This window comes from Vanellus vanellus, assembly GCF_965231255.1.
Source record: "Vanellus vanellus genome assembly, chromosome: Z".
NCBI lineage: Eukaryota > Metazoa > Chordata > Aves > Charadriiformes > Charadriidae > Vanellus > Vanellus vanellus.
In genome coordinates this window covers 3,822,975-3,841,849 of record NC_138908.1, presented here as the reverse complement: position 1 = coordinate 3,841,849, position 18,875 = coordinate 3,822,975, and the positions used below count along the sequence as shown (strand labels likewise).

Here is an 18,875-nt window from a genome sequence, read left to right as displayed (position 1 = left end):
AAATTCCACCTGACATTTGGCGATGCCGGTTCCGTTTTTTTCTAACGGCAGATCACGCGTTTTAGTCGTAACAATGGGTCCCCCTAGTGGGTAAAACCATAATTGACGAGTTTTGTCCTCTCAAATTTCCTTTGACCAGCGCAGTGTATGGCATCGGATTGCCAAGTGGGAGCTGCCTGCTTGAAGAAATGAGAGCAGGAGAAGGTACGGGTAACTTTTGTGCCACTTTTTTAAAGCATAGAGCACAGCTGCAGTGACATGCACTCCTATGGAGCTGTTTCATTAAGCAATCAAGTCACAAATCCTCCTGGAGCACCGCTAATGCGGCACAGAAACTGCACCTCATAGACACCTAAGTTTTTAAAAAAAAAAAAAAAAAACAAACAATAATATAAATCAAATTTTCTGTTAAGGTTGCCCTGGCCAGGCTGTAATCAATTTGCCAGAAAGAACTGTGTGGGAAAGACAACACATATTACTTTTTTTTTTTTTTCCTCTCCCACAAAAATGAGTCACAATAACACTTTTCCAACTCATGATATGCGGTGTTTCACGAAGTAATGAATTAGACGCTGTTAGCACCGCAACTGTTTTTATAAATGTGGCAGCCATTATAAACAGATATAATTAGTTCGCTCACACAGCTCCAGACATCAGTACCTATTTTATTAGCTGAAGAAGTCTCAGGTAGGATAGTGCCTTTTCACTAAACAAGACAGCACTCGGTGGTGGGTTTCCCCCATCACAACTGGATTAAAATAGATCTATTTATTATATGAGCTTGCACAGTTCCTTTTCCCATGGTGAACTGTTTCCTAAGACATGTCTTCCTTATCCTACATTTCCATTTACAGCTGGGAGAGCTGCTGTGTTGTAACCGGCCTCCAGGAGAGGGCTGCGAAGGGCTCCTGCCAACACCCGGGAAAGTCTTCATGCCAAAAAAAAGGGTTACAGAACTTGCCGTAAATTTCTGCAAGTTTCTACCAACACAAATTGTCCAAATTCTATCCACACCAATAAAGCAGGCTTCATTGTCAATCAAACTTCAAGGTCACCTCCTTCAAAAAAAGAATAAAATAAAAATAAGACCCTTACAAAAGTTCATTTTATGAAATCATAGTTAAAAAAATGCATTCATAATTAAGCTCTGCAACAAAAGTTTATCCAGATGTTATAACAAGCATTTCTGCAAAACATTCTAGGCAATCTTAAAGCGCTGTCTAGCTGCTCAGCTGGAAATGGACATCTCTTAGTAAAGTAGTCCTTTTCTAAGGCCATTCTTTACTCCTTTAGGAAGAGCATTTTAAAGGAATAATTCCTTTAAATTTACTTATTTATTCCTTTGGAATTCCATTAAATAATCCCTTTTAAGTGAAGTAGTTTTCAAATTAGTAAGGGCTAAAAAGTGGCAAATACAACCTCCACTGGCTAAACATTCATATGCCGTTTCAAAAAGACCTACATATGGAAAGTTCCCACTTATTATATATTCTGAGAGCTATCACTTCTGACTGCTGGTAATTGCCAATATGTTCAGTTTGCTTAGCAACAGTTTTACAGTAGGGTGAACCATTTGCGCTATCATAAAAGTAAGAAACTTGCAGATTCCCTAGATGTTCATAACGTTTCTATTGATTTTCTGCTTAAGCGTGTGACATCTTAGCAGGACTGTCCAAATGGATTTGTCCGGATTTTCCCTTGGTGTACCTTAGGGAAGGCAGGAGCGCTCAAAACACCGACCTCTTTTCCCCTCTGTGGAACCATTTTTCTCTTGTTACTACTCAAGGGTGAAAACATTCTCAGCATCCCTGCAGACCGGCTTCCATGGCAATTATCCCACCACAAGAGCACTACAGAAAATGACTTCTGCAAAAGTTCTGCTCGTGCTAGCCGCCACCTTCTACAGACTCTCGACCTAATGGAAGAGTCGAAGAAGAATGCAGCCACTTCAGGTAGCGTTCTGCGCACAGCGAGGCAGGCTGCAGACACAGACATCGTCTGCTTGATAGCAGGACCCAGGTTGACAAAAACAAGTGAAGGGGTGCTTATGCGAGCAGTGAGATGAGAGATGACAAAAAAAAACCAAACAACCAAAACCAAAAAAAACCCCAACAACTATGTGAGAGGTTATGAGCAACTACAAGCAATGTACTGGCCAACTGGATTTAGTTTAACTGCCCTTATCCTCTCTTCTTGTGTAATTTGTGATTAAAAACCTCTGCTAACGAAGTTTACCAAGCTGCTGCCCCCCAGAACTCCACGTAGCCTGCAAAACTTGCCTAGGAGAGAAGTTTAAAAGTTGAAAGATTTCTCCACACTCAAGCTTCCTGGCATAACCGCCCCTCTTACCTCCAGACTGGCATCACAGGAGGTTTTAAGTGTCTTCCTGAGCAGCAGCCAGGGTGCAAGAAGAGAGGATGTCCCCATGAGCTGTGCTATGAACTTGAGGGGAGCCCAGGGGCAGAGATCAACATAGACCCAGATGCCCTCTCCTCTGGGCTGCTGTTCCTCTTGCGCAGGACGGTGGCTCAGCACGGACACCCTGTCCTTCTCCTCCAAGCCAGCTGGGTCTCATCCCTCCCTTCACTAACTGCCTCGTTGGCCTCTGTTGCCAGCCAAGATGCGGTGGTTTTCCTCTTTACTGAGCTCCAAGGGCATGGTGAAGCACAGATCTGCTCAATGTGGTGGAGACGGCCACAACACCAGAGCACTCTGGAGGTGTTTCTGAACTCGGGCAGAGCCTCCACACCGTGAGGTACACGTAACCTTAACAGTGGCATTTCCTGACTTTTGATGACTTAACTGTGTCACAGAAACTCTCCCGTGAATAAACACAAACCAAAAAATGTTCGACACGACAAACTTAGTATTGAAAAGACTGTTCTAAAGTAAGTCAGCAGAGAAACATTTGGTATAGTGCACTCCAACATGGTATCTTTATTCGTTTGGAGGTTCTCAATTCCCTTAAAGTTGCATGGGGTTAATTAGGGAAGTGATGGACTAGTTGGCACAGTTAAACTGCTGTTACTGCACTCTCTTATAAGCGCCCGTGAATTTTAGTGCAATGCATTATGACATTCCCTTAGATGCCATTTCTGGCCTTCTACCAGACATCGCTGCTCTCCACAGCAGAGACAACAGAGAAGGGTTTGTCCCAGGTACTCCAGATCATTATTCTAACACTAACATGCCTTTGCAAGTCTAGAAATAAGGCACACGTAACACTGCAGCCTTTAAATATGGAAGGATGGCTGTTGAACCTTGATGCTATTCTACAACAGACAAGATTTAAATGCACCACCAAACTACTCCCTTCCTCCTCCGACACCAAAGAATGGAAACACAAAAACTGGGAATCTGTATCCTATGATATACCAAGGGAACTACCAAAAAGTACCGGGATAGGTGTGAGTCCCACAAAACATACAGAGTTGATACTGGGGCTGAGCAGACATTTGCAAGTTCAGAGCTCAGACTTTACCAAGCTGTGGACTCAAATCTGCCACAATTACTGTCAGTCGGTGAATATCAAGAAAATCCAACAAAATTTGCAACACCCCCAGTACATAAACCAGCTCACCATTCAGCAGCACAAAACAAGTATGGTTTTGGAATGCAAAAACCTCCTGAACACCAAAATGTAAAGAAAAAGCAAAGACAAACATTGAGACAATATCACTAAATACTATGCTCCTGTGCTGATTGTTTCTTCTTCTTTTTTTTTTTTTTTCTGTGCCACTCCCACAGCCTGAGCAACTCTCCAGCTCAGTGGCCTGTGCTTATGGAGCATTGCACTGTCGCTATGTAGTCCATAACAAGTGCTGCCACATCTGCAAGAATAAAGTTAGATTTTTTTCAAGTACGCTGCAAAAGCTAGAAATAAGGCCTCGATTCAGAAGAGACCAAGTGCATCCTGCTGGAAGAGTCACAAACAGAAAGCGACACCTATCAAGAAATAATTACCAGCCACCTACAGAGGAACAGAACGGCGGTATCCCTGTTAAAGACAGTCGTTCAACAGCCACCGCAGAGTATTAGAAAACTGGCTGATTTAGAATAAGGGTATGATTCTCAGGGAAGAAGTTTCTTGATGACTACTAAAGGAGCTTTTAAGTTCTCTGACACTTTCACTGTCTGCAGAAAATAAAAATGTCCCTGAAATACTTTACATAAGAAATTAAAAGCAAAGCCAGAAACTGCAGAACTGGACAATACTGTCCAGTATTGCACTGTTCCTAGAAAACATGTGTTAAGAGCAGTTCATAGGCTCAGTCCCAAACACTGAATCTTTTCTCCTAAATATTCACTTCACAATCAATCTGCTAAGATTGCAAAATACTGGTTAAAAGTTGGGTTAGGTTTGGTTGTTGCTTTTTTTTAATAGTAGGGTTTTTTTTAAAATAAGCTTTACATTGTATGCAGGGTTTGTTTTTTTGTTTGTGGGTTTTTTTTTGTTTTGTTTTGTTTTTGCTATTGGATTCTGAAGTATTTTACTTCACTTGCAAGAAGTCACAGAATCTCCCAGATTGGAAAAGACCTGTAAGATCATCCAGTCCAACCACCAAACCTCCTAAGCAAGATTTTCTCTTGCATGGTAGAATCCTTCAACTCATTTTCCCCCTTTCCCAACAAATATACTTAAATTAAAGTGTGCCCATACTATACATGGCAGGATTCTTCCCCATAAACACCAGTCTTCATCCGGAAAATATTTCATGCTGTTCACTTTTTGAGCAAGAAGCTGCTGATAAAAATCTGCCTCTGATATAGCACAGTGGAAGTCTTACTTAAATTTTGAGACTGAGCCTTAAGACGACAGCCATTTCCTGGCAAATAACAATTACTCCTTCACTCCCACAAATTTTGTATTAATTTTATCCCTACCATTTTTCCCCATTACATTTTCACAATTAATTTTGGAAAAAAAAAAAAAAAATCAAAATGAAAATAGCTCAACAGGAAGAATGTCCTTTCCTAGCAAAGGCTAATTGTAAGATGTCTCTCCAAACGAGAGTGATCCAGCACAGAGATCCCAGGTGACGGCTACATACCCCACTGCGGTTCTACACGAGGTGTCTGTTTGTATTACCTCATCAGTTATATGGAGCCACTGCTAGTCATTTCGAAGTGCTTTAACTTTCCGTATGAATGGACTGGTATTGATGGCTTAATAGAGAGCAACACACAGTTTCACAGATAAGAATGTTACAATACACACTCAAAAAATATTAGGAAAAAATCTATTAACTTTGATGACCTTAAGCTCTGTCTCCAATTCCAAGCTCTGTTTGTGCAGCGCAAACCTGTTCATTCCCTCAGGATTATAGACAGTTAAAAGGCAGCTGCTTTTTTGACAATAAAGATGTACACAAGATTAACCAAGATTTAAAGTTACATTTTTTTATGTAGAAGGATAATGAAACTTAAAAAGAAGAAACTACAACTAATATGCAGGAAATGTGGAAGATCAACCCACAAGAACTCTTCTGGGAGACACTTGGCAAACTAGAAATACATCCAGTCTATTCCACTACTTTAAAAATTCGTTCCCTGTGATGCTTTTCTTCTAACCAGATACTGCAGAAAGAGCACTTACTCATCACAAACAGTCGTCGTCGTCTCCACAGCCAAACCTGCAGACACTGAAGAGAGAACTGCTGGCTCACATCTGGATGATTTAAGCACATTTTTGATACACTTTATCATCATGCATAGTTGCCTGCCCTTTGCTATCACACAGGGAAAATACAGAGTTTATAAGTTTCAAGTCTGAGGATGCAGATGCTTGCTCATTTAAGGTTCATCTAGAACAGCAGAAGTACAAGCCAATGAAATGAAAAAAAAAAAAAAATCTTTTCCCTGAAGTATTTTACATTATAGTCTAGTTCAGATTAAAGTACAAAAACAAGACTTTCAAGTAGCAATAGTAAAGAACATTTTATTAAAATGGAAGTTTGCCAAACCTTATGTATCAAAACTAAGGCCACAGCTAATGCTAACACAAAGTCAACCTCAAAAGGTTCTTGTAATATGATACTATTTAGAAATCCTATACAAAACTATTTTACAAATGAGTACTCAAACATTTTGAAATGCAGCATTACTTACTTGTTCTAAAATGATATATCAATTATTCTAGTGATAGTATTTAATGATACAAAATACTGAACTATCAGTGCATATAACCTGTCTTTATTTTGGTCCTGTGAGGAAAGTAATTTTCTGCATGACTCCAGCTACAGAAATGAATGGAAGTACAAAACATTGTAATGGAAGCTGCCAATGATTCCCCCCTTTTATGCTGAGTTCATTTCTTTTCTTCTGATGTTAAATATCTCCAGTCATAATAGCAATGAACTCTTCTTGATTGACTGTAGAAAAAGAGAAAACCATTAGACAAGCAGCAAACATTCATAAAAGAAAATATCTGTATTATACTTTTTACTTAAAGGTTTCCCAGTTAGTATTCATTATGTCTGATCCATCACTAATCATGGTTTACAAGTTTGGATTTTTTGGATCTAGAAAAACAGAGATTTTGCACTGTTGGGTTTTTTTTTTTTTTTTCATGTAAAAGGAAGAGTCAGAATGCAAGTTTAATTAAGTGGAATACTTAAACCAGAATCTAGCTCACATATAACAGCCTATTATTTCTATATGAAAGTAAAAATATTCTAGAAGTAAAACATTATGGACAAAACCACTGAGAAATGTATGTAAAGAGATGGCTATGAAAAACATAATACTTTATTATTAAACATTTTTATAAATCTTAAAAAATTGTATGTGTTTAATGTTAAAATTTTATTAAATAAGTACTTCTGAGCAACAATGCTGCAGCTCCAGTTATGATCAAATTTTGTTTTATTATTAGAATTGTGATTCAGACATTGTCCAACTTCTCTCTTCCTCCCAATCATGGTATTCCTCTCTTTCTAAAACCTGTAACACTTGCCAAACACAGAATTAATTTTAAGATCATTTACTAATGATTCTATAAATTAACTAAAATGAAAATGGACTTTTGACAAGCTTTTCCCCATCTGAACTTTCTTCATTCTTCAGTTATAATTAACAGACATTTTACACAAATGTACTTGAAGAAATTAAGACATAATAATAAATTAATTAGCAGTCATTAATTATTTTGCTGCACTTATACCTGAGCTATTGACCTTACTCATATGTTAAAACACAGCCACTGTAAAAGAGTTAACCAATGAACGAGTTCACTCTGCAACTAATTACTGTAGCAGCGAATGATTAGAGTAAGTCAGTGGTATGGAAGAGACCAGACACGTGTGAAGAATTCTCGCTGACAATCATCTGTCCCAGCCAATGTACCCAAGCTATTCTGAAACAAAGGACTGCAAAGTAAGAGCTGCATTTGCAGCTAGAAGAAAATTAAACAAATTCAACTATGTTAAAGAATAAAAAAAATAAACCAAAATCTGACCTGTTGCAACACGTTTCACAAAAATATGAAACAAGTAGATTTAGTCTGGCTTAGGACCCCACAGTCTGAAATATCAGTCCATCATACAGTTATGTGATGCTCTACTACACATAAGCACTATGTTGTCTGTATGACTTTGAAAAGCATTTCCACAGCTTTACCACAGTAACAGTATAAATAAAAATGTCCTCCCCAAAATATTCTCTGGTTTAAAATATCTTTGTTAAACAATGCTCCAAAGTGGAAATAGACTATTATAATGACAAAAAAAATTTGGTAACATTCAAACAAACAGCAGAGAAGTGTATTTACAAGTCCCAGGAACCCAGGTAATCCTAGTTAATCCTCCTTAGACTTAAGATCTGCTCACAAATTAAGCACAATGAAATCAGAAGCAATCAGTCTCTTCCAGCATTAGATTTCCCTCAGTCCCATGACATAAGTAATCATAAAAGAATTAGCTAGTATCACAGCTAATAGGAAGAAAATGTTGTTTTGGACTCTGGAGAGTTAAAGAAGCATATCGTTTCAGTGGACATTTTTATTTTTTTTTTTCCAAATTCTGTGCCAATATCTCAGACCTAAGACTGGATCATGTTTCCTACAGATGAATCTATACAAGACCAAAACTACATGAACTGACAGTATGGAGTTCCTAAAAATAGTCACGCTCCAAAACAGAAGTCATTGCTAAGACCAGGAATAAGAAAATAAGACTATTTACATTTTTAAGGCAGACAGAAATATGTTAAAAATACTTTCTTCTACAGAAATTTATGTATAGTGTACCAGTACAGCTCAGTGGTTTCACTGGAAACACAAGGGTTCAAGTAGCCTGGGTATCACAGAACAGACCTTATTTCACTATGAGCAAAACAGTCTCTCAAATGTAAGAAGCGTGTAAAACCACAAATGGTATTATTCCTATATTTGAAGTATCAATTACAAATGCTACCAACTAATAGTTTCAGATATTTTCTTTTTCTTGGCAGGAAAAGAAGGAGAATTAGATGACAGCAAGATTTTGCTACATGACCCAGATGTTTGAAGCTAAATGGAACAGTGATTCACAGGATTATTTACTTCTTCAGAATGAATCTTAAAAAGCTAGAAACAGCATCAGTTTTCTTTCAAGAACAGAAAACACACAGAAACTTAGGGCTAAACAGCACCATATACAAACATTATGCTGTCAATCTTCCACATTTGATCTTGTGCTTGACTGCTCTAACAAAGAGAATGAATGGATGAATGAATAAGAGGAAACTGAGCCACCCACTTTTAGCTGATTGATTTGAATTCAAAAACATAGCACTGACCCTAAATAATTATGACTCAGTAACCTTCCTGAAATGAGCTAATGGTCTACATTCAACTTATAGCAATCAAATAGCCACATGACAGAAAACCATACATGATTCTGACATCTCAGTTGGCAGCTCCAGGACAGCAATCCAGAACAAACTACTTGCAGATGACTTCTACTCTTACTCACCTCTACAGCTACACCGTAAAAAAAAAAAAAAAAAAAGAAAGAAAATTAATCTGAAAAAGAAAAAAAAAAGAATAAAGCTAGCAATGCAATGTCCTTACAACTCTTCCTTTTAAAAGCAAAGCAAGCTCAAAATTAAAGTATCTACCTAGACTAGCAATCAATCTAATGGATTGAGAAAACAGTCATCATTCCTTGACTGCTACACAGCTACTGAAAAAGTAGTAAATACGTATGCTATTGTCTACCAGAATTCACAGCTGCAATCCTGTGTGTCACTGCACACACAGAGATGCCTGAAAACAACACTTGTAGCTTTCACTATACTGACCTGCTTCAATTATCCTACACAAAACAGAGGAAAACCAAAATCTATTTTCTCTGGATGCAGCTCCAAGAAAATCTGATCAAGCAGTGAGACAGTTCAAGGATCTAAGCAACAAGAAAAATAACACTTAAAACCCTAAATGAATAGTTTTCTCCTGCCTTAGCTCCCTTTAACACCTTACCTGTGCCATCAGATACTGCCAGTGCAAGAAAGAGATGAGAAGATACTGCTGTGGAGGAACTGCAGAATTATGCGGTATGGATTTAAGGAATCATGGCCTCAGACCATAGAAAGATATCAAACAACAATAGCTCCAAAAGAAAAGAAATCACACACTTTCCTCAACATTTGCTTTAGTAGTAACAGCATCAACATTAACACTTTTCTGGGAGTTGAATCATTGACCTTTCACTATCTTTGTCTATTTACACCACTACAATGGAACAGAAGGGCTGCATTTCCTCACCACTGACCATGCTTAAAAAGTCCGGCTCTTCCTCTTGAAAGAAAAGGGGTTGTTTCAGTAATTGAGTAATTGTATTCCTAAGCGTGGAATAACATCTATCTCAAAGAGCATACAGGGGAGGAGTGTCTGTCACAAGGTTGACAACACCACAAGTTTGTTTTTCCCACTAGCAGCAAGAGTTTCGAGTCCAACAGATGTGGTGGCTCACAAGTAGAAATACTATTGTAACTGGAAAAGTTGATGAACTGCTAGTGAAATCTCAGACATGAGTCACCATCCTGAAAGAAAAACTCAGAAGTAGGTTTCGATGACTCTTAAAAATGCAGTGTTTATATACGTGCTCTCAAGGGAGTGGTCCCTCAAATTCAGGTATTATGGTTTCTGGTGTAAACATAAGGGTGTTTTCAAGTTAATGAAAAAAAACAAAGCTTCAGTGCTCACGAAGATTTAATAAGCATAGTATCAAACTGGATTTGTTATTCTTTACCTAGCTAACAAATCCCATCTACAGTCCACTCTGTACAGACCTTGTAAATTGCCCTGAGCCATTTTTCACACTGTCTTCTTCAGCACTCTTAAGTTCAGAGGTACTTTAAAGACCCATCTAAGCTGGTCTTGCATAGACCCAGGGTACATCCAGCATGATTTATTAGCTTAATACTCCTTATCTGACTAACATGCTGAGATCACAACAGTGACACATCACCACTTAAGAAATATTGACTAGGTGATCAAGAGTTTCTCTTAGTACTTTAATCCTTTTACTGATTTAGAAAGAAAAAAATAATGTAGGTACATGGTATCTCCCATGCGCCAGTTCAATTACTTCCACCTTCAACTACACCTTCATCAATCTTTTCATAGACATCGGTTGATAAAGAGTTAGTGGTGAATCAACTTGAGAAATAAACTTGATTTTTAGACTTCAAGATGTGTTTCCAAACTAGTAGGTGTCAAAAACAATTTAGCCTATAAATAATGGAAATTGTTAAGTTTAAACTGAAAGTTATACAGAACGATACCAAAGAGGATATATTAACATATTAAAAAGAGGAAAAAATTAACAATAGACTGTATGGGGTTTTGTTTGCTGACACATACTTTCTCCATCTCCATCCTTATCAAATTCTTCAATCATAGCCCGTAGTTCTTCATCAGACATATTTTCACCCAATTCTCTAGCAACCCGGCGCAGGTTTCTCAGACTTATTTTACCGGAGTCATCATCATCAAACAATTTGAATGCCTTGAGTATTTCTTCTTGTGGGTCTCTGTCCAATATCCAGTCTGTCACTGTAAGAAGCATACTTAAGTTAAACTAAAAAATTCTGAAGGGCAAACTCAGAATCACCTTAGCAGACTGAGGCAATATGAAGAACACACACTTCTGATTTCACCCACTCTTTCATTTTTATACATTTCAATTCAATGTGCATATTTGTTTGGCTGTTATCTGACCCGTCTTTCTCATCTCTCTTTTCCCAAGCTGAGTTTCTCTTTGGGACAAACCTGTCGCAGTGGAAAGCTACACGGCAAATTTAGACACACTCATGCTTTCAACACACTTTTAAATAGGAATTAAAAGTATACACATGCCTACTCTGTTCCAAACCTACCTTTCAGCAAAAACATCCACTTTAACAGATGCAGACATGAATGTTTTTTACTTTATATGTTTTGATCAGGATGGAATTTTGACTTGGAGAGAATATTAAAACACTAATTAATTAAAAACATTCACATAGAACCTCTCTTTTAGATACAAAACACTAACAAAAACCCCAAAATCGTAAGCCAAGGGGTTATAAAAAGGACACTGCTATGAACCGTAAGGTGTTCATTCTGAAAGGATAAACTAGTCTTTATTATTCCTTTTATCACAACCGTTTGTCAGTTTCTGTAACAGAAAAGACAAACTTGCCACAGAAAATATTTGCTTAGTAACTATTTCAGACACTTCTGGAACTAGGCATAAATATCTTCACATCTTTGTACCTGCTAGTCTTGTATTACAGGGCTTGCTATTTATGGCTTTGATCAAGCCACTAAAAACACATCAACCTCGTTTGTGCATAGAGAACCACTTAACATCTGCTACCGTCTGCAGATGGAAAGCCTGCTTTGGCTTAGCGAATTTGACAGGAAAAAGTTAGACTCAAGCTCATATAAGCTCACTACAGTAATGAAATTTATGTATCTACATAAACACCTCATAATAAATTTAAATATTTTCATTTGAAACAACTACACTGCATGATGGTATTATATTATTTGAAAAATTCTACCGTTTGTGGCAAAAGGACATCTGCAATGATAGTTGAAGAACATGAAAACACTAAGTCTTTAAATACTATAGGTAACATGACTGTACAAAATAAGGCAAAATGTAATTGCATCTTTATACATTTCAGATGGGCATTCCTACATTTAAAACCATAAATAACATTAAATTATGAAAAAAAATATTGCTCAAGAATTCCTTTGCTATATCCAGCAGCTCTTCACAATTAAAGCTTCTGTAACCTATTTTCTCTAATTCCCTGGTCTTTCTGCTAGAAGTAGTATCACGTTTAATTCTGTGTCAAGGTCATATTGTGTCATAGCAGCACTCAAATCCTATTCAAGTTTTGGGACAGGTTTGTTCACCATCCAAGTATATATTGTACTTTCTACAAAAATTTTCCTAGCTTCTCACAGCACTTATTGACTGCCCATTTTGATAGCCGTGACAGAACCAGGAAACAATGAACACTGACAGGACTGAACATCAGGAATTAAGAAAGAATTACATAGTAATTACAGTATATTCAATAATATAATATTATAGTATAATAATGCAATTATATTATTACGATTGTTGTTAAATCAATACTCTTACTTTTTTTTTTTTTTAAATTAAATCAGAACTGATCACCTATATTTCCCCTTAGGATTTCTTTTTGGTTCTTAGCTGACATAATTTGCTCTAACCTGGAATACATCTACAAAAATATTATCTGTCATTAACAACATATTTTGTCCAATCCTAACCTGTTAATTTGTTAAAATTTGCCACATTTCAATCAATAACTGCTTTACCACATTAAGTAGATTCTTATTCATAGCCAAGAGCAAATACACATGTACTACACTGATTGGTTCTGCTGTTCCCCTGCCCCCGCAACAATTTACAGAAATCTAATACCTTGAACACATGGACTGGAATAATGAAATAGAGAGATAAAGCCATACATACAAAAATCCCACACAGCTAATTTTTCTAGTAAACACATATTGTATGCAAAAGTATAAATTACATGTAACAACTAAAAAATCTTCAAAGAAATTTAAACTCTAATCTTGAAAAATTATGCAGATCACTACATACTGAAAGTATGTCAAACTGTACAATACACAACCTTTAGATGAAAGGAACAGCCTAATGAAATTCCACTGTTTTTATCAACAGCTGAAAATCCTTGAAGTACAACATTTAACATCTGCTTCAATTTCTCTTATTATTTATGAAGTCTGAATTCAGTTTACAGTTTGTCTGTGTACACACTCCTTCCCACAAAGTTCAATGCCAAATACTTTTTCCACAGCAGGAAGGAGAATCTTATAAAATCCATAAACAACACAAGAGTATCTACATTTTAAGTTAGCTTTTATTGCTTTGTGTAAGTTTGAAAAAGATTAGGACTGTGTATACTCTATTTCTTTTTATAATGTGGCTATCATTCATCTCTACATATCAAATTCTATATTTAGAATACAAAGATTTATTTTCATCCACTACTGACTTTTATTAAGAAAAAAAAGAAATTAGATGTCCCACTTCTATTTCTTAATAGTACTAGATAACTGAAAAATTACACAAAGTACTGCTTCCACATTGTGTTCCAAATTGTACTATAGGCTACATTTATCTAAAAGGTACACAATCAAACACATACCAACTTCATTAAAATCTTCAAAGGTGATCTTGCCTGTCGCTTCTCGATCATAATCTTTAAGTATTTTCAGTACATCAGCTTTTTTCACATCAAAACCCAAGGCTCTCATTGCCACCTTTTGGAATAAAATGGAAGTGCAACCATATACGAGATTAAAATACAGATTTAACAGATTTCTTTTTATTTTTAGCAATTGCCCTCTTGCCCAAGAAAGAAGGTGCATATCAGCAGTTTAGCAGGGATAATAAATAAAATTAACAAAGGAAAAAAGCTCTGGATATAAAAATCACATAAAACTACTGTTAGCAAATGAAACATCCAATTACAGTGAAAAACTATCTTATTAGGGATTTTACAGAAAGGACCAAATGCTTCTTAGGACAAATAGATTTCTTTTTTTTTTCCTCAATTCCAAAAACATTTCAAGCACTGACCCTTTTTCAAAGATAAAACTTAAAATCATTCTTCAAATTAATACTTTTTCATTATTCATACTAAGTGTGTATGTTTACATGGGTTTACAAGTCCACTTACAAGTGACTTCACTGCTGTTCCAGTAAACAATATAAACCAACTCACTTTTTATTTTTCATTAGGTTAGGAGTACACGTTTAGTTTCCCATTTCATCTGGCAATTTCTCAGCAAACACTACCTTGAAGTCCTCTAAACTGATGCACATACAATAAAACAGATGTGGAAAACTACAATCCTATTGGATGAAGCCCTTCAAAAATCTATGCTGTATGCTGGTTTTGTAGAGGACATAGTTCTTTTCTTCATATATTTCTTTTCTTCCATAGTATTATCTTCAGGAGCACAATATTTAACTAAACAGCTAAGAAACAACTTTGCAAATAATCCTGATAGTGGGGAATTCAAAACACACAATAACTGAAAGAAGAGTATTACCGGTCTCAAAACAGTCCCCAGTACTACCCCAGTCAGTGTGACTTCCAGCAAAGATAAAACACCCGAACTCTGAAATAAAGAGAAGGGAGTAGCTACACCTAAGACATTCCTGTAACAACAATTAAAGTAAAAATAAGAATTTTTTACTTTTTCCCCGTTTGTGAGTTACTTGGTAGAGCCAGAACGCAGAGTCAGCAGGTCGGATTAGGTATTCCTTTCCAAAAGGATCTCACCCAATATGTCACAGAAACACTGACCTCTCCAAAGATGCTTTTTGCTCTTGATGCAGTATAATTAGAATAAAATTTCATAAAAGATTTAAAGACACTTTAATAAACATCATGTATTTCTAGACACTTCTGGACAGGAGGACTCACTAGGAAAGATGGCTATGCTAACCTCCGTTTGCCAACAGCTATCAACAGGAGAAGCCTTCGTGGGGAAGGGAAACTACTGAGCCTCCCATATGTACGCCAACAGCATACCTCACTCCTACAATCCATAGGCTCCCTGTTGAAAAACACAAGTGGGTAAGCTCTGGCTTCTAGTCAACAGTTCTGTAAGTCTGATTTATATCTTTTACCTAAGTATCTGAAACCTGTAGATTTTGACATCAAGATTTAGATTATATAGTGCCTTTAAAAAGAAATAAACAGCTTTTCAAGAGGTCTTCCTACTTGGTCACCTGTCCAAGCTAAACCCTTGGGGAGCATTCAGACCAGTGTTATGCAGAATGCTACAGCAATTCTGTTACTGTGTCAAGTACATAGTGTGGGAAGAAAAGCTCATTCTTACACCAATGCAGTGTTTCCTTTCCCCCCCCTCCTGCAATATTCTCACTCCTTTAGCCCAGCACGAAATCTTGACCATGGAGCATTCTTTAAAGACACAGCCAACATCTTAAAAACTCACTAAGAAACAGATACATATTATCTGCTATAAAATTGCTTAAATGCATAAAACCTTTTACCTTTAATTCATGATAATTTATTGCTCTATCTTTGTCTGTATCAAACAACTCAAAGGCATCTTTAATTTCTTGCTTCTGTTCCTCAGTCAGTTCCCTTCTTTTCTTCTTCTTAGTTTTGTCTACTGAAAGCTCATTTCTATATAAGAAAGAAATTAAGTGTAATTAATTTCTACTGGGAAGATATCACTGTAGATAACATTTTCCACCAAAGAAACTTGCCATAATTGCACAGATCACATTCAACTTTTTCCCAGCTTGTCCTCCCAGTTTATAATACCACTTGAAACAGACAATTCCTTCCTGAAAGCTGAATGACACCTCCACACCCCCACTCAAAATAAAATCAGCACAGGCATTTTGGTTAACAACTAACAACAACAAAAAAAAAGAGGATAGAAAAAACTACCAGTTAAAAAGAATACTTGAGGTTACAAAATAGATTAGCAGATGAAATTATAAGACTCCTGAAAAAACTTTTTTCCTAAACTGTATCTTACAAGAAAGAATTTTGAGACAGACAGGCCACTGGGGGCTTAACTAGGCCAGACAACTGGGTTGTCTGGCTACTAAAGTGGGCATTAGGTGACACAAATCGGCTTTGTTGCCAGTAACAGTTCTAGATAAATGGCATTTATGGATTTTTTTAAAAATCCTTTAAATTGTGCATGCACACACACTTCTAAAGACTTTTTGCTCTGATTTTGGCATATAGAAAAGGGACAAGTCCCCCAGATCAGCAAATCTTGCTCAGACAGCCCTATTTTCCTTGGCTAGTCTAGAAATAAGATAAATTTCCAAATAACAGACTGAAAACACACAATTCATATACTGGGAACAACAGCTGAAAAAAAAAAATGAAAGGGACTGTACTGGTAAGAGATACTTTGGACCAAGCTAGTAAAGTGTAAATTTTGCTGTAACTGTGCTTTATGCACATCAGTGGGATTGACTGCTGTATCCAGAGCAATTACTTGGAAGATGTCCGTTTCAGAGCAAGAACTCTTAAAAAAAAGAACAGTACATTTGAGATAACAGGTGATATCAACTAAGACTGTTACAGTACTCATGGTACACTGCTGGAAGAAGTGGGCATGTATGAAGCTCAGCAGCATACTGTCGCTGTGATGAGCAGGGCTAATTGCAGTGGTAAATCCCCTCCATTCTCTGATCAGGAGGCCACATCGAGGCGCTTTGTCCATCTGTGGACACCCCAGTACAAGAGAGATGTACAGAAAATGGATAAGGTCTAAGGCAGACTACCGTGCCTGGTGGCTGCAGTACATGGTGTGTGAGAAGCCGAGGGAGCTGGGTTCGGTTAGACCAGGGTGTGGGGCAGAGGGACTAGGTGGGGAAAGGCGAAGGAGAGGGAATCAAAGTGCTGTCCTTCACTGTCTAGAGGGTTATTACACAGAAGACAGCAACAGGTTCCCCTCAGAGGAGCACAGCAAAAATATAAGACAAAAATGACAAAATGCACAAGGAGAAACTGCAGCTGGATCTACATGGAAACATTTTCCCAGTGTGGCTGTTTATATGCTGGAATCGTTGCACCGTGAGACTGAGAAGTCCCCCATCATCAGAAATTTTTGGAAGCCAACTGAAAAAGGTGCTCAGCAACCTCACTTAGTTTTAAGTTGGACCTGCTCTAAGCAGAAAGCTGGACTAAATGACTTGCAGAATTATTGTGTAATTTAGGTTATGCTCTCAGGAAAAGTTTTTTTATGCTCATCACCTACTGTAAAATGCATAATAATTACTGATGAGTGAATGGAAAACTGCTTTTTAAGGGTATTTATTTTCAAAATCCCCTGTAATGAGCTGCTTTTTCTTCTCCTTTGTTAAGGATTTGCTAATTTTAATCAAAACCAAAGATTAAACACACAGCTGGGGTTTAGCTTTCAACAACCACTGAAGCTACACCAGTAACAATTCCAAATATAGACAAGAAAAGTGCAAGCTGCACAAGCTGGACCCGCCTCAGACCACAATATTCTCAAAGAGTGAGAAGTCCTTCTCAGACCAGTTGGGACAGTGCGATTTCACACAGGCTTTGGATTACTACAGCTTTTGGAAGGACTAAAATAGCTTTGAGCTGGCTACATAATTAGGACTGGGAGAGTAGCTCAGATCCAGAGAGCCCACGTTTTGTGAGCTGCGATGATGAAATCCATTTAGAAGCCTGAAAGCAGATTAACATCGAACCCTTCTGGAAGAAGGATCTGGCTACTCAAGTGTTTATTTAGTGCTTAGCATAAAAGAATTTTTTTCAAAAGACGGCGCAGTGCTTAAATGCACGGAGTTCAGTGCCGCTTCTGCAACCCCTTTTACCCTATTAAGTGTGATGTTCTCCAGACTTGAAAATTAAGGATCTCACATATGCCACATAAGCATATTAATTGCGCCTGACAACAAGGATTTGCCAGGTGTGGACTTCGGAAGCCAGACCCCTTTATAAAACCGCGACTGACTCTGAATTTAAAAACAAAGCACAACAAAACCAAACCCAACAGCCTAACTTAAAGCCTATAAAAAAGGCTTTTGTAAGGTGTATTACTTCAGGCAACCCAGGAGCGAAGCTCTCAAGGCCGGGCGCGATGAGCCCTCCCCCGACGAACAGACGGCTGTGGGGCCCAATCCGCCCAACCCCCTCCGCAGGGGTCAGACAGAAGCGGCAGGAGCCTGCGGCCGACCTTCACCGCCGCACGCCATCGCTTTCATCGCTGCTGTCCCCCTCACCCGGCTTCCCGCCGACATTTTACCCCCCCGAGGGGACAGTGGGGCCCTGAGGGCGGCGGCCTCCCCCCAGCACAGACGCCCCCGGGGGCTCAAAGGGGGGAACCTCCCGACTCATACCGACCTCAAAGCCAAGCTCATGCTGCCGCTGCCGCTGCCGCCGTCCCCGAGGCGAGGCGAGGCTAGGCGGGCCGCGGCGGGCCAGGCCGCACCGCACCGCACCGCACCGCACCGCACCGCACCGCACCGCACCGCACCGCACCGCACCGCACCGCACCGCACCGCACCGCACCGCACCGCACCGCCTGTCCCTCCACACGGCCCCGCCGCACTCCCTTCCCCTTGGAAACGGGGCACAACGCCGGCGCCCGCCAACCCGCGTCTTCCTGGCCACAGCGCCGCCACCTGATTGGGCGCTGGTGAAGATCTTCCCGCCTCTGAGCGCGGAGCGCTCACTTCTTGGCTGAAGCGCTGCCACTCAAGGCGGAGGGGGCGTTCCTCTGGTGTCGTTCCTGTGTGGGGTGCCGTTACCCAGAAGTCTGCGCGGCGCGGGCAGAGGTGAGAGGTTATGGTAGGGGGTGCTCC

The 18,875-nt window shown here is 38.6% G+C and overlaps 1 protein-coding gene across 2 annotated transcripts; it reads right to left on the bottom strand.

Moving 5' to 3' along the window:
* Positions 1-6,176: 6,176 nt before the first annotated feature.
* CETN3 (centrin 3) lies at positions 6,177-18,629 on the bottom strand. Of its 2 annotated transcripts, none has more exons than XM_082497221.1 (6): positions 18,596-18,629; positions 18,415-18,515; positions 15,558-15,693; positions 13,678-13,792; positions 10,844-11,035; positions 6,177-6,371 (listed from the first exon to the last, which is right to left on the bottom strand). In XM_082497221.1, exons 2-6 carry the CDS (start codon positions 18,429-18,431, stop codon positions 6,328-6,330), a joined length of 504 nt encoding a protein of 167 aa, XP_082353347.1. In that variant the 5' UTR covers positions 18,432-18,515; positions 18,596-18,629; the 3' UTR covers positions 6,177-6,327. The 2 variants fall into 2 exon arrangements, with proteins under 2 accessions (XP_082353347.1, XP_082353348.1); XM_082497222.1 differs by having other exon boundaries at positions 18,415-18,530; positions 18,596-18,606.
* Between the last annotated feature and the right edge of the window lie 246 nt (positions 18,630-18,875).